The sequence below is a fragment of the Rhinoderma darwinii genome, chromosome 2 (genome assembly GCF_050947455.1).
Source record: "Rhinoderma darwinii isolate aRhiDar2 chromosome 2, aRhiDar2.hap1, whole genome shotgun sequence".
NCBI classification, from domain to species: Eukaryota; Metazoa; Chordata; class Amphibia; order Anura; family Rhinodermatidae; genus Rhinoderma; species Rhinoderma darwinii.
The window spans coordinates 8,772,039-8,786,427 of record NC_134688.1 but is presented as its reverse complement, the minus strand read 5'-3'; the positions used below and the strand labels follow the sequence as shown (position 1 = coordinate 8,786,427).

The following is a 14,389-nucleotide window of genomic DNA, read 5'->3' as shown; positions in this document are numbered from 1 at the left end:
GAACACTGGGAACAGGAAAACACTAAGGGACCAATTGCAAGACTAACACGGGTAAACACAACGCTCAGGCAATGAGTGAAAGGGCAGGGCCCTTTTTATAGTCCAGGGGAATTATGGGTTAATTACAGATTACTGACATGTGTGTGTACTGGTCCTTTAAGGTCGGGCGCGGGCGTGTGCAGCACGCACCCTACGGGAGCCAGTACAGTGATGCGGAAGTGAGCGCCGGTGCCTCTCAGGAGGGAGATGCCGCCCAGCACACACTGGACCATGGCCACGGCAGTCGGGGGGGGGGGGTAAGTTAGAACATGATCCTTCCGGAGTACATTGGTATATACGAAATGTTCCTCAAAGGAGGCCATGTAGCAAATCGCATATGGGGGTGCCACATTGGACCCCATGGCTGTATCTTGTTTCTGTATGTAGAAAGTGTCCTCGAATAGAAAAAAGTTTTCAGAAAGGACGGTAATAAGTCCATACATAAGTCGATGATCAGGGCCGGCGTCAGCACCCGGCGTACCCGGGCAAGTGCCGGGGCCCACTACCCTTGGGGGGCCCACTTGGCCGCTGGATGCTGTCACTGCAGTCGTCAGGGCATCACTGTCCATATATGGACAGTGATGTCATGAGGAGAGAAGGAGTCCCAGGCAGAGTGCTAGCAGCACTGCTCCGGGACTCCCTCTCTGGTGAAGCCCCTGACATCACTGTCCAAATATGGACAATGATGTCAGAGCGAGAGCGCTACAAGCAGCTCTGCTCCGGGACAACGTTCCATGGGAAACCCCTGACATCACTGTCCATATATGGACAGTGATGTCAGAGGGAGAAAAGGAGTTCCAGGCAGAGCGCTACAAGCGGCTCTGCTCCGGAACTCCATTTCTGGGGAAGCCCCTCACATCAATGTCCATATATGGACAGTGTTGTCAGGAGCAGAGCAGTGTCCCAGGCAGAGTGCTAGTAGTGCTCTACCTGGGACTATGGCTCAGGGGTTTCTCCTGAAGCGGAATCCCCGGCCAGAGCATCGGCAATGCTCTGGCTGGGGATTCCACTCCTACAGGGAGGGTGGCTGTGTGGCACTACCAGGGAGGGGAGCTGTGTGGTACTACCTGGGAGGTGGGGGCTGTGTGGCGCTACCAGGGAGGTGCGGGCTTGTGGCACTACCTGGGAGGTGGGGGCTGTCTGGCACTACCTGGGAGGGGGGCTGTGTTGCACTATCTACAGAGGGCACTAAATTTATGGGGGTACAAACTGGGGGCCTAAACAGGACCTGACGTCTGTGACATTTTCTGCTATTTTACTGCCAGCTGTGAGTTCCCCCGCAAAGGGGCCTACTAAGTCTGTGTCGCCCAAGGGCCCACATAAACATGCAGCCGGCCCTGTCGATGATTTTACTCTCCTTACCGACCTCAGATAAGATCTCATTCCCTTGGAATGTATAATGGATGTGTAGAGGCTGCACACATCAAAAGTCACCAGGATAGTGTCTGGGGGTAGAGGTCCCATGTAATGGATGGTAGTGGGGAATGACGTGGAGTCAAGGAGAAAAGACGAAAGGGGTGACAATACAGAGTCCGTAGATGCCGCTATTGAGCGCCCAGGAGGTCTATTTAATCTCTTATGGATTTTAGGTAGTATATAGAATTCGGGTGTAATAGGATGAGGGTTAGTGAGGAATGTAACCGTTTTGAGGTCTATAGTCCCCTCATGTAGATGTGTATCCAGTCTTTTCCTCAGTCCATACACCTCGGCCCGGTATTCAGACTTGTCCTTCACACCAATGCTCCCCCCTTATCGGCAGGTTTCATGATCATTTCCTTGTCATTGATAAGGGATGAAAGTGCCCGTCAGTCCAGATTATCCAGATTCCACTGACGCATATAAAATCCCAAGTCGAAATCATGCCGAAAGTTCTCGACATCCCGATGAACCAGGTTAATAAAAGTTTCCATTGGTGGTGAATTCTTAGGAGGGGAATAGAAGCTTTTGTTCCTTAGTCCCAATTGTGGAGCCGTCATGGTGGTAGAAGGAACCAGTCGTGGATCGATGCCACCCGTGCTTCAGGTATCCCCTAATTCGGAGATATGTACCCGAAGTCGTAAGGACCTAAAAGAACGATCAAGGTCCATGTCCAGTTGGATGAGGTCGTATCTGTATGAAGGGCAGAACGACAAACCCTTCTCAAGTAGACGGAGTTGGGCCGGACCTAGCAGCTTCGATGAGATATTCACCACCAAGGACCCCTGTGGGGGGCTCTTACCTGCGATTGCGTCGCCATGGTCCGACCCCCTTAGTCTATTACGCCATGGTGGGTGTAATGATGGGGGTAAGGAAACAGACAAGTGAGCCCTAATCTACCCGCCACTCAGTCCCTGCCTACTTGCAACGACCCGCCCTAGGCGACGGGGTACAACTGGGCGACGGTCCCTACGCTCAGTAAGTGCACGACAGACAAACAGACAAGGGTACACAGAAGCTAAGGGAAATGGGGCAGTTGCCCACGGCAACACCGTGAGCAACAAGAGTGGTGAACGAGCCGAGTCAAACCAGGAGTGTACGAGGTACCAAACGCAGAGCAGGAGAGTAGTCAGTAAGCCTGGGTCAGTATGAAGCAGGGTCAAATAGTTCAAGAAGCTGCAGCAGGGCCAGGAAACCAAACGAGAAGAATCACAAGCAAAGGAGGAACAGGAAAGGCAGGAACAAATAGACAGTGGGCGGGAGCTAGCTCCGTCTGGCCAGGCTGTGATAGGCTCTCCCACTCCTAAGCCTGCCATCCTGAGTGGTGGAAGATGGAGTCAGTATCACAGACATAGAAGCAGGTGCAGACTGATTACCTATGGGCGTTGACACAGAAGCTGTGCCTGGCAGATCCTTAACAGTGGGCCTAAAAAATTCCTTGAACGCTGATGGTATGGAATGGACCCCTCGCTCTCTGTGCTGGACAGTGAGGACTCTGTTCCGTAATGTGTCTTGCAGCCGATTCTTGATGTGGTATAGCCCTCCTGCCAGTTATAGACACGGTTGTTGGAGCAATCTTCTATGTCCCGTTGAAACTTCTTACGTTTCTGTGTTTCCAATTCACTTTGATGGTGATTCAGGTTCACTTCTCTCTATCCAGCACTGGTCAGCAGCTCCTTCTCTCTATCCAGCACTGATCGGCAGTCCGTACTCTCTATCCAGCACTGGTCGGCAGCCACTTCTCTCTATCCAGCACTGGTCGGCAGCCCCTTCTCTCTATCCAGCACTGGTCGGCAGCCCCTTCTCTCTATCCAGCACTGGTCGGCAGCTCCTTCTCTCTATCCAGCACTGGTCGGCATCCCCTTCTCTCTATCTTGTGCTGATCCTGGAGATCTTATGGATCAGTGCAGGAGGTTACACGTGAGCGCCCTCTGGTGGCTACTGACATGTAAGTTACGCAGTATCTCAGAAGAAGGGCTAGTACTTCTGGGGGTTGTATCTGGTATTTTTGGGGGGCATTATGGCTGGTTGTTATATTGGGTAGAGGGCTTGATATTACTGTAGACATTATGGCTGGCAGTGCCTGGCACACAGGAGCAGCGTGGTTAGTATTTATGGGTGACTGTGCCTGACAGTTTTTTGAGGGAGACTTTGGCTATCACTGCTCGGGGGGCACCATCGCTTATACTGTTACAGGGGCACTGTGACTGTCGCTCTTTTGGGAACACTGTGGTTGTCACTGTTATGGAGGCACTGTGAATATCCCTGTTATAGGTCATTGTGGATGTAACTGTTATGGGAGCTCTGGGTCTATCACTATTATGGGGGCACTATGTTGTCGCTATTATGGGAGCACAGTTGCCGTCACTGTTATGGGGCACTGTGGATGACATTATTATGGGGTCACTGTAGTTGCCACTGTTGTGGGGACATTGTGGCTGTCATTGTTATGGGGGCTCTGGGCCTGTCACTGTTATGGGGACACTGTGGCTGTAACTGTTATGGAGGCACTGTTACTGTTAATGATATGGAGGTTCTGTGGCTGTTGTTATGGGGTTTTCCTTGGTGTGTTTATCTTGGATGCCAAAAAAAACTTGTCGGCTCCTTCAAAACGGAACTTCTACAGCATCTAAGGGTATGTTCACACGGCCTATTTTCAGACGTTTTTCGGCCCGTAAACGCCCCGAAAAATGGCTAAAAATTTGAGGGCTGAACGGCCCCAAATATCTGCCCATTGTTTTCAATGGGAAAAATGGCGTCCTGTTCCCATGGGGCGTTTTTTTTTACATTAACTCAATAGAAAAACAGTTCAAAAAACGCATAAAAAAACACATGATGCATAAAAAACGTCTGAAAATCAGAGGCCGCTTTCCCTTGAAATCAGCTCCGTATTTACAGCCGTTTTTTGTTAAGCGTGTGAACATAGCCTTACCCTTCCCGCTTCCACACGTCATCTCGACCGTTTCTTCACCCCCCATTGCAGATTATTGCTTGAGACGAGCGATCCGTCAGCGCAGAGAGCACAGTGGACCAATCAATTTACTGATTGCTCCATCATGCCCCCAAAATAAATAAAATAAAATCAATGTATCCGATCGCCAAGTGACACGACTGATGCCGCTTATCTTACCACTGTGGTGGATATTAGCCCCCAGACATGAAGGGGTTATATTCACCTTATCTGGCTGAACCTGGAAATCACACAAGTCATGTAGGCCGTGTTCACATGTTGCGGTCAAAAAGTGTTTTTTGCAAAAAAAAAAACGCGCAATTGTTCTAGGATTTTGTGATAAAATCGCATCAAAAACACGAACTATTCGCGCTGCGGGAGCACAGCTCAAAGTCTTATTCACACAGTGCAGTTTTTCCAATTTCATTTTTGAAGCCCGAACCAGGATCGTAAAGGGAGGGGAGTATATAGACTAATAGATTCTACTCCTGGTTGTGGTTTCAAAAACTGCACTGTGTGAATGAGCCCTAAGACTGGAATCACACATGCAGTTTTTGATGGAGTTCAGGATAAGTATAAGACTATCATTTATATTTCTTATACCATTTGAATTTACTTCTGGCTTTGGTTTAAAAAAACTGCATGAAAAACTGCAGGTGTGATTTGAGCGTAGAGTTGTGTTCTCCGCACTGGCGGCTATACCCGGCGTCGTCCAGCAGGTGGCGCTGTGGAGCCGAACATCATAGACCTGGAAGCCAGCAGGTGGCGCTGTGGAGCTGAGCAGCATAGACCTGCAGTGTGCAGTCCCCTCCCCTTGTCCTATTCCAGCTCCTATTACGAGCCGTGTGCCCCCTCCCCCATCATTGGCTATTCCTCCCCCGGCTGTGTGTCGGCTGTGCCCAGTCTCCAGTCTGTCGGCCCTTCATGGAGCCCCCTGGACTCCTGCGCTCCGTCTGCTCCTCCTGACACAAAGAGCCCAGCACCCAGCTGCCCATCACTTCCCTGCCTGGCACCCGAGCTGGAGGAGCCTGGGGAAGGAGGGAGGCTGCCCCCTGGACCTCTCACACAACCACCCCTGGGATTTATGGTCGCTTCTCGGCCCTCCTCAGGCACCATGCAGCCCCCTCCAAGAAAGGTGAGGAGGGGGGAGAGCTGGGGCAAATAGAGGGGTGGGGGCTGCCCGGTCCCGCCCCCTGGTGCATGCTGGATGTATTGTTCCATGTGCATTGTGTGTTGTATGTGCTGATACATTGTAACGACAGGAGCAGCTCATGACACCGCAACGTGTCTGTATTTGGGACAGTGTAACAGTCTGGAGTGGTTGGTTTTTACTTCAGGGCTAGACTTCCCACATCTGACGCTTTGTAACAATGTGAATGATGATCTGCAGACAACATGCACTTTCTATACTTGATATGAGGATGATGGTGATACATTGTAACAAAACTGCAGAATGATGATACATTGTAACAAAACTGCAGAGTGGTGATTATGATACATTGTAACAAAACTGCAGAGTGATGATGTTGATGATCCACTGTAACAAAACTGCAGAATGATGAAGATGATACATTGTAACAAAACTGCGGAATGATGAAGATGATACATTGTAACAAAACTAGATTGTCGAAGATGATGATACATTGTAACAAAACTGCAGAATGATGAAGATACATTGTAACAAAACTGCAGAATGCTGAAGATGATACATTGTAACAAAACTGCAGACTGATGAAGATGATGATACATTGTAACAATCTGACTAGTTCTCTATATGACCTGCAGACTGTATACACTGGGTCTTTAGTTTGTATCTGCTTGAATGTGTGATCTACTTCAACAATCTGAATTACTGGGAGCTATAGGGTGATACATTGTAACAAAACTGCAGCAGGATTATACACTGTAACAATCTGATTTACTGAGACCTGCAGGGTGATACATTGTAACAACATAACCGCAGAATGATGATACATTGTAACAATCTGAATTGATCTTTACATGACCTGCAGACTGTATGGGATTATAGTTTGCAGGTGTGATACATTGTAACGACCTGGATTGCTGTGGTTCTGCAGGAGGATGACACACTGTAACGACCTGCAGGATGTACTCAGAGCTGCCTGTTTGCTGCAGTTTCTGCTACATTGTATATGGTCACATGACTGCAGACTATTACTCCCTGGGCCTGCAGCTATATACAGGCTGGTGTCCCGGTCCTGTGTATCTCTCCGGTCCCCCTTTATATACATTGTAACGGTGTGATCTGCTGTGACCGGCAGGGATTATGCGGAGTTGCTGCGGTTTCCATCCAGGGATTATCATTTCAAGCATCTTCCCCGTTTCCTGATTTCTTCAGTCCACAACCTCCAGCCTTCCACATCAGATACAATGTAACGATCTGCGCTGCAGACTGTATACACAGGAGCGGCGGACGATGCATTGTAACAGCCTGGGCCTGCCGGATGCAGCAGTTTCCACCTACATTGCGGGGCAGATGACTGCAGAGCATTGCACCCTGGGCCTGCAGCTGTTTGCGGCTTTACGTCCTGAGGACGATATGAGCAGAATAAGGTCGACTTCACGCGGTTAATCCCGCCGCATCTTCTCATCCGTATTCTGGCTGCACCTGCCCCCCCCCCCCCCATCCTACCGATCCCTACAGTAACGTGAGCTCCGCGCAGAAGGAGCGCAGGATCCAGGTCCTTCATTCCTTATTCCAGTCGCCTATAGTCCGCAGGACATCATGGCCGCTATACCTGCCTGGAGTCAGACGGAACTCTTCCCCGTTTTAACATTTGGTACATTGGATAAAATTCTTCAAAATTGTCGTAAAATAAATAATATGGCGCAAATTTTGTCATTCCTGGTGTCAGCCACGCCCCCTTTCCGGACTCTATTGGGATAGACGTAAATTTTTCTAAACTTTTGCGCCGTCTTCTCCACGTGTCTCCCCTATTGTCGTGTGAACGGCGGACCGCGCAATTTTATATAGGAGAGTTTTTTCCGTTTCTGCATCGAATACGTGGAAACAATTTGCGTTGCCGGAACCTGAAGACCTGGGCGCTTCTCAACTTCTTACGTGACATTGATCTAGTCTCCTCCGGGGCTGTCCCACGTGTGCGGACCCTCAGGGCACATCACCTGTCACTACTCCAGGTGGCACGGGTGGTCTCGGCAGCCGGGCCTTGCACTTCCGATCCCGCACTTGGTGCCCGTATGCGGAGGCAGCGGCACAGGATGCGGTTACAGGACGCAGTGTTTCGGTTGGACAATATTACTTGGGCCCTGTGGGATTGTGTTATTTGGGCACTATATGGCACACCATAAGGGGAGAGGGCGTCCATAGGTATCGCACGGGGCACCAACCAACCGCCCTGGTCTCTCATATATGGATTATACCTCCCATCATCTCTCGCTTTCACATAGTATTAATCTGCAGACTGTATACAGCGAGCGTCTTGTGTACATTAGGTGAGCCAAGGGTTAACTGCTCGTACACTGGATCGCTCACGCGGGTGACGACCCTAAAACGGTTCCGATGCGATCGCCCCGTATGATCGTGGCCCTGCAGGGGTGAATATTTCCCGGCTTGCGTTTTATGATCCATTGTAACAATGTGGAATGCTCTGTAGCCGCTTCTACACTGTAACGCTGCAGTCTGGCCCTGCCGGGGTAGTGCTGAGCGTGCAGGTCTGACTATAGGTGACCAGAGTAATAATGCACGCTACAGACCAAGCAGAGCTGAGGTTGTTACTGTAGCGGAGCGGAGGTGGTTACCGTAGCGGGGCTGAGGTGGTTGCCGTAGCGGGGCTGAGGTGGTTGCCGTAGCGGGGCTGAGGCGGTTGCCGTAGCGGGGCTGAGGCGGTTGCCGTAGCGGGGCTGAGGCGGTTGCCGTAGCGGGGCTGAGGCGGTTGCCGTAGCGGGGCTGAGGCGGTTGCCGTAGCGGGGCTGAGGCGGTTGCCGTAGCGGGGCTGAGGCGGTTGCCGTAGCGGGGCTGAGGCGGTTGCCGTAGCGGGGCTGAGGCGGTTGCCGTAGCGGGGCTGAGGCGGTTGCCGTAGCGGGGCTGAGGTTGTTGCCGTAGCAGTCAATAGTGACATCACAGTGGGTTTACCCCAGGACCGAAGGTGAAGTAGAATTGTCAGCTCTGCTACATCTGGAGGTTACGATACATTGTTACAATCTGAACCTAGATCGCTATGATGTGGGGGTGACCATAATCCATCAGTTCCTGCGTTTTTTTGGTGCCAGGTCTTGGGGGAGGGGGTGTACGGTATTCGCAGCTTTCCATTGGTCAAAATTGATCGTTTTTGGCCCCATAGACGCAGCGTTGTCAGAGGTTCTCTTCGTGTCTATGGCCGCCTTAAAGGGCTCGTCCACTTGTATGTCATTGAAACTTCATCGTTGTATAATATACTAATAATATATTCTAATATACATTGTGTTTTCAATTCCTCACCATTTTCAAGATCTCTACATGCTGTCAGTGAATGGGAATGTTCTTGCGTACATCCTGAAAACCTGTACAGACCTAATAATTATCACTCAGGGTTTGTTACAATCTAGGCAACCCTCTGTGAGGTTAACGCATCAGCAGCACAAATCTATCTTTCCTCTGCTGATGGTTTGTTACAATGTATCCGTGCAGGGAAAATGTATCATTCTGGAGTTCCGGCTGCTCAGCTCATAGAGCGGAAGTGTTTGTTCTGTCACATTATGGGGGGCCTAAGATGAAGCCTTAACCACCTGAGGGTCACATGCTATATACACGTAAATATGTATAGGGGGGGGAACAAGTGCGGATCAGACAAGTACAAAGATGTTAGTGGGGAGCCTGGGGCTGCAGGGTGAGCACCTGAGGGCCACCGGTAGCCCAACCCTTTCATATAAAATGATTAAGACTAGTAATTGGGTTTCTACAGATTTCCAGACGTTTTCGGTAAACAATGTTTCCATTCACTAACAGCAAGCCGAGATCTTGATGAGGAATTGTAAGGCCTCGTTCACACGCAGTTTTTTGCAGGTGGAAAATTCTGCCTCAAAATTCCGTTTGGGATTTTGAGGCAGATTTTGTCCTTCCTGCACATCGTTCGCTCCGATTTTCGCCGCGTTTTTCGCGCCGTTTTTCGCTCGCGCCCATTGAGTGCTATGGGCAAAAAACTACGCGAAATACGCTTTCTCTGCCTCCCATTGATGTCAATAGGAAGTCAGAGGTGTAAACGCGCGAAGATAGGTCATGTCCCTTCTTTCTCCTGCGAGGCGGTTTTACAGCTCGCGGGAGAAAACTGCCCCGCCTCCCATTGAAATCAATTAGAGGCATTTTCGCCCGTTTTTTGAGGAGTTTTGCGGAGCGCTTTCCGCACCAAAATACTCAGTGTGAACAGGGCCTTACACAAACACTTTCTACGTTGCGTGCAAAAGAGCCCAACAGTTGCAAATTGCAACTTTTAGCCTTTGTGCACCGCCCTCGACACTTTTGTGAAAAAGGGGGAGTGGCTATGCAAAAGGAGGTGGGGCCACAGCACCCCAACCAGGAGCATAGTAAAGTACAGTGCCCCATACCTTGCCCTCCCCCAATCGGGCTATTAAACTTTTTTTTTTTTTTTAATTGCTCCCCTTCTTTTGGGTCGACCCTATGATGTCATCACCATAAAAAGAGACATGTAAGGGGTTAACCGCATCTCCTGGTCTATCCTCCCCTCAGGGCTGTGCCTTGTAGATGACAGTGATGATAATAGAGGGGCGGCTTATATACCTCGTCGCTGCCGGCGCACGACCCGACGCACATTCGCTGCGTCCCAACACTTTATCATTTCTAGGCCTCCCGATCCGGCTGTTGCATTCCTATTGGCCACTTGTTGGTCATGTGATCCGCTTTTCTATACATTGTGCCCACCATATGCTGCCGGTCATGTGTTAAATCTATAAAAATGGCGCGTTTGGGATTCTAATTTACCGCCACGCTGAGATGTCGTCCATGTGCGCCATTTTTAGCGAGCCACAGACCGGGCTTTTAGTTTTACTACACGGCCTGTGTTCCCTATAGACCCTCGAGGCAAAGGACTCCGCAAATATGACGCAAGCCCCATACAGAGATCCACTCCGGGAAGAGTCTGGCCTGAAGAGCTTACACTTAGGACTCGTAATTAACCCTGTCGCTGCCGGGGGTTTCGGACGGTTTGCACCTCCAGCCACCAGGACAGTCTTCACACTTTTAACATATACAAATAAAACCTCATTCTAAAGCTTCATTACCCCCGTTTTCTGGAAGTGGTCACCTGGCACGTTGTCAAAATTGCAGGATGGTTTACATGCTTTACATACAGGCACCGTTACGCAATTTTGTGTAAAATTCCATTTAAAAAAAAAACCGCGTGTAAATAGATATTTTTTTGCGAAAAAAAGTTTCAAAAACCACAACGTAACAGCGATGTGTGAACACAGCCGAACGCTAATCAATCATTGTGAATCCCGAAATCGAATGCGTTAACGAATATCGACTTTTTAGTGGAACTTGGTGGATAAACGATTTGTTTCCGACATCAGTGGGTGAAAAATGTATATTCTGACTGCCGGAAATCTTCTCCATCCATCAGATATAGATTAGACATCGCTCTCTAGTTCTATTAGTTATCGCTATGACTGTGGCGTGTAACGGTATCGCTGAAGATCGGGTACAGATAGAATGGGGGCAGTGTGAAATGTATAAACTTTATTGATGTTTGTGTGCGTGGGGTACTAGTGCTTGGTGCCACTTATTTATCGCCACCCGGACGCTGGTAAATGTCCTGGCCGTGGAGTGGAGGGATAATTAGATGAGCTACTTTCTCCCTCCCTTTTCCGAAAAAAAGACCCTACATATGTCACATTCAGAGAGCAAGTATGCGCTCTGATTTATAAGGAGGGGTGATAACCTGAAGAAACATTAATGTTACCCCTTCTCCTGGGGTCATCTACAGCCATACAGGGACAGGAGGAGGATTAAAGCTTCTCCTCCTCTCCCTGCATGCTGTCCGCACAACACCCTCTGCCCTTCTTCTCCTCCTCCTTCTCTCCACGTGCTGAAGTGAGCGCTGCAAATATATGCAGCTCCCACTTCAATCTGCCCTAACTCCGACTAGATTCTAAGAATCTTCGCTTTCAAACAAGACCTGGATCGCAGCTCTGAAAAAACACAAAGTAGGTCAGAAAATCTTGACAAAATGACATAAATGTGCAGGTGCACGTACAAACAATCCAAAACAAAAAGCCATTGCAGCTTCACCCTGCGAGCGTCCAGACCACCCGCGACCCGGCCTGAGTTAGTAGATAGGATGTATCAGACCCGTTTTGGCGACTGAAGTCCCTTCCTGCCAGGGGGTATCGCATATTTCCTGTGCAGGGAAAGGGTTAAAGGGGTTTAATGTAAATAAAGCTTCATCACTGTATAGAGAAAATTTCTGCAACTTTCTAATAGACTTTTCCTTTCGATTCCTTTACCCTTTTCAATATCTCTTCTTCCTGTCAGGGAATGGAAACATTCTTTCAAATTAGTTTACATTCAGAAGTTGTAAACCTGTACAGACCGGAGGCCCTGTTCACACAGAGTTCTTTTGCAGGAAGAAAAATCTGCCTCAGAATTCCTTCAGGAATTGAAGCTAATTCAAGGGACGCGGGCAAAAAACGGTCGGAAACGCGCTTCGCAGGTTTTTTTTTTTGCATCCTGGAAATCGCAACAAGAAACTACATGCCACTTTTTTCTTTTTCCGTGAGCAGCTAAATGCCGCCCATTGAAATGAATGGGGAGTGATTTCGGCTGTTTTTTGGTGTGAACAAGGCCTTTATTCATACACTGAGCGTTTGTTACAATTGTATCCAGTCTAGACAATCCTCTGTGAGGTAAACACATCAGCATCAGAAATCACTCTCCTATCCTGATAGTTTGTTACAATGTATCAGTGCAGGGAGAATGTCTGTCTGAGGTCCCAGCTGTTTAGCTCACAAAGGATTGTCTAGACTGGATATAATTGTAACAAACTCTCAGCTGTGAGAAGTATTAGGGTGTGTTAACAGATTTTGGCACTGTTTTTGACGCAGAAACGGCGCCAAAAAAACATCTGAAAACGCCTCCCATTGATTTCAATCGGAGGCGGTTTTCCCCGCTCGCGGGAAAAAGAAGCGTCAGGTGTTTGTCTCTGACCTCCCTTTGACATTAATGGGAGGCACAGAAAGCGGTTTCCACAACGTCCAAAAAAGCCGCAAAAAATGCGGCAAAGATTTCCACCTGCAAAAAAAAAACTGTGTGAACAGGGCCTTAGGTCTGCACAGGTTTTCAGTCTCTGGGTGGCAATGAGAATTTTCTCATTCATTGACTCGTTTTCCGCATCTGAATTACCGTGAAAATTGCTTATATTCTCTCCCACCGCTTTCAGCGGGCCGAACTGCAAACCGTCTCGCGGGAAAAAAAGAAGTGACTTGAAATCCACGTTGGGTAACCGCAATTGTAGAATAGGGCTTATCTGCGTGCAAAAAAATGCGGAGGTTTTTACTGCAAAACCACGTCAGAAATCCGAGGGTCAGACATATGAAAAATCTGCCATGTGAACCGAGACTAAGGGTATTGGGGCACAGTGGCGGACGCCATATTTATGAAGGGTGCCCACCATTAATGATCGGCATGAATTTTTACCGTAAAACTACGGGCGTGCATGTACGACCGCCATGACAGAACGTAAGGAGAAGGGTCTAGTATCCCGAGTTGGGTCATGCAAAAAAAAATTCTGTTGTGCCAGAACTGACTGTCTTGAGAAATCATGCCAATGGTGCACATTGACGAGAGGGGGGGGGGGGGGCCCCCATGCCAAGGATTAGAATGTGCCCCCCGATTATGGTGCTGCGTTTTTCACCCAATACAGAAGTGCCCGCTACTTGTTGCCCCCTCATTGACCCTTGGGCCAAATCCTCACCCCCTTGTTTGCTAACAATGTAGTTCCCCTGGAGAGACTAATTCTGCACAGGGTTTCACCGCCCAATAGTGGAGAGGATGGCACCAACCAGGTCTCGGCCCCTCTCTCCAAGTGCCCCATAGCTGGGTAGTCCGCATGGTTGGCACATATGCCCTCGGCAGAGTTGGAGCTAGACTTTACTTTACTTGGAGCAAAGATTGTTTGCCACCCTAGCCAAAGTAAGAGGGCTCAATGGTGCCCGTCGCTGGCACCCTGCCCCCGATGCAAAGTATAAATTAGGTTTCTATAAAATCTCTGGAGTGGAGAGAAATTGGTGTTGGCGAAACGCGTGTTTGGCCGTCTCGCGTGTTTGGCCACCTTTTAGGGGTGATGGTTTTTGGCTGTGTGGCTTGCACAGGTGAAGCGCGTGGTTTCAATGGAAACCGCATCGCAAGGGCCGTGTTAAAACTGCCGCTACGTGTGAGGGTCCCGGCGGTGACGTGTTTGTCATGCGGTTGTGCGCTGCTGTTTTTCCAGGCTGTTTCTTCAAGGACAACGTGATAATTGCAGCAGGGACGAGATCTCGCTCTACCTGTAATTTCCTGCACGTGGGGAGCGCAGCTATTTCTGGAAACCTGACCGTGTCCCTGGTTACACTGCGCGCCGCTGTGCTGTATGAAAGGAGCGCTCTCATGGCGATGTATGCGATAAGCGGCGCTCACCTGCCACGTAGTGAACCTCCAGATGTAGTAGAGCTGGGTGTGTTATTTACCCATTTGTATCGTAGAAACCGGCTGCAATTCTACGGAAAGCCACACATTGCGCCATTTCACACACTCGGCTCTGCTGCATCTGTATATTGAGAAACTGTAGGTTCTATTATTTTTCGAGTTGTGTAATACTCTCTCCAGATTTTTCTTCGTTATCGGTTTCTGGGAAAGCCGGGAGATTAAAAATTGGTTTTATCTTTCGATAAGAATCTTTATCGAGCACCAACTTTTTTTTTTTTAATTAAACTTTTTTTTTTTTCTTGTTTTATTTACATTTATAAATTTAAGCT

General features: G+C 49.0%; 1 protein-coding gene across 3 annotated transcripts in view; it reads left to right on the top strand.

The window, feature by feature from the left end:
- The first annotated feature begins 5,271 nt into the window (after positions 1 to 5,271).
- The window catches only part of FCHSD2 (FCH and double SH3 domains 2), a 162,406-nt gene continuing 153,288 nt past the window's right edge, over positions 5,272 to 14,389 (top strand). For all 3 annotated transcript variants that reach the window (XM_075851328.1, XM_075851327.1, XM_075851326.1), the window contains exon 1: positions 5,272 to 5,540. In XM_075851328.1, the coding sequence (XP_075707443.1) occupies positions 5,490 to 5,540 (51 nt within the window). In that variant the 5' untranslated portion in view covers positions 5,272 to 5,489. The remainder of the gene's footprint in view (positions 5,541 to 14,389) is intronic.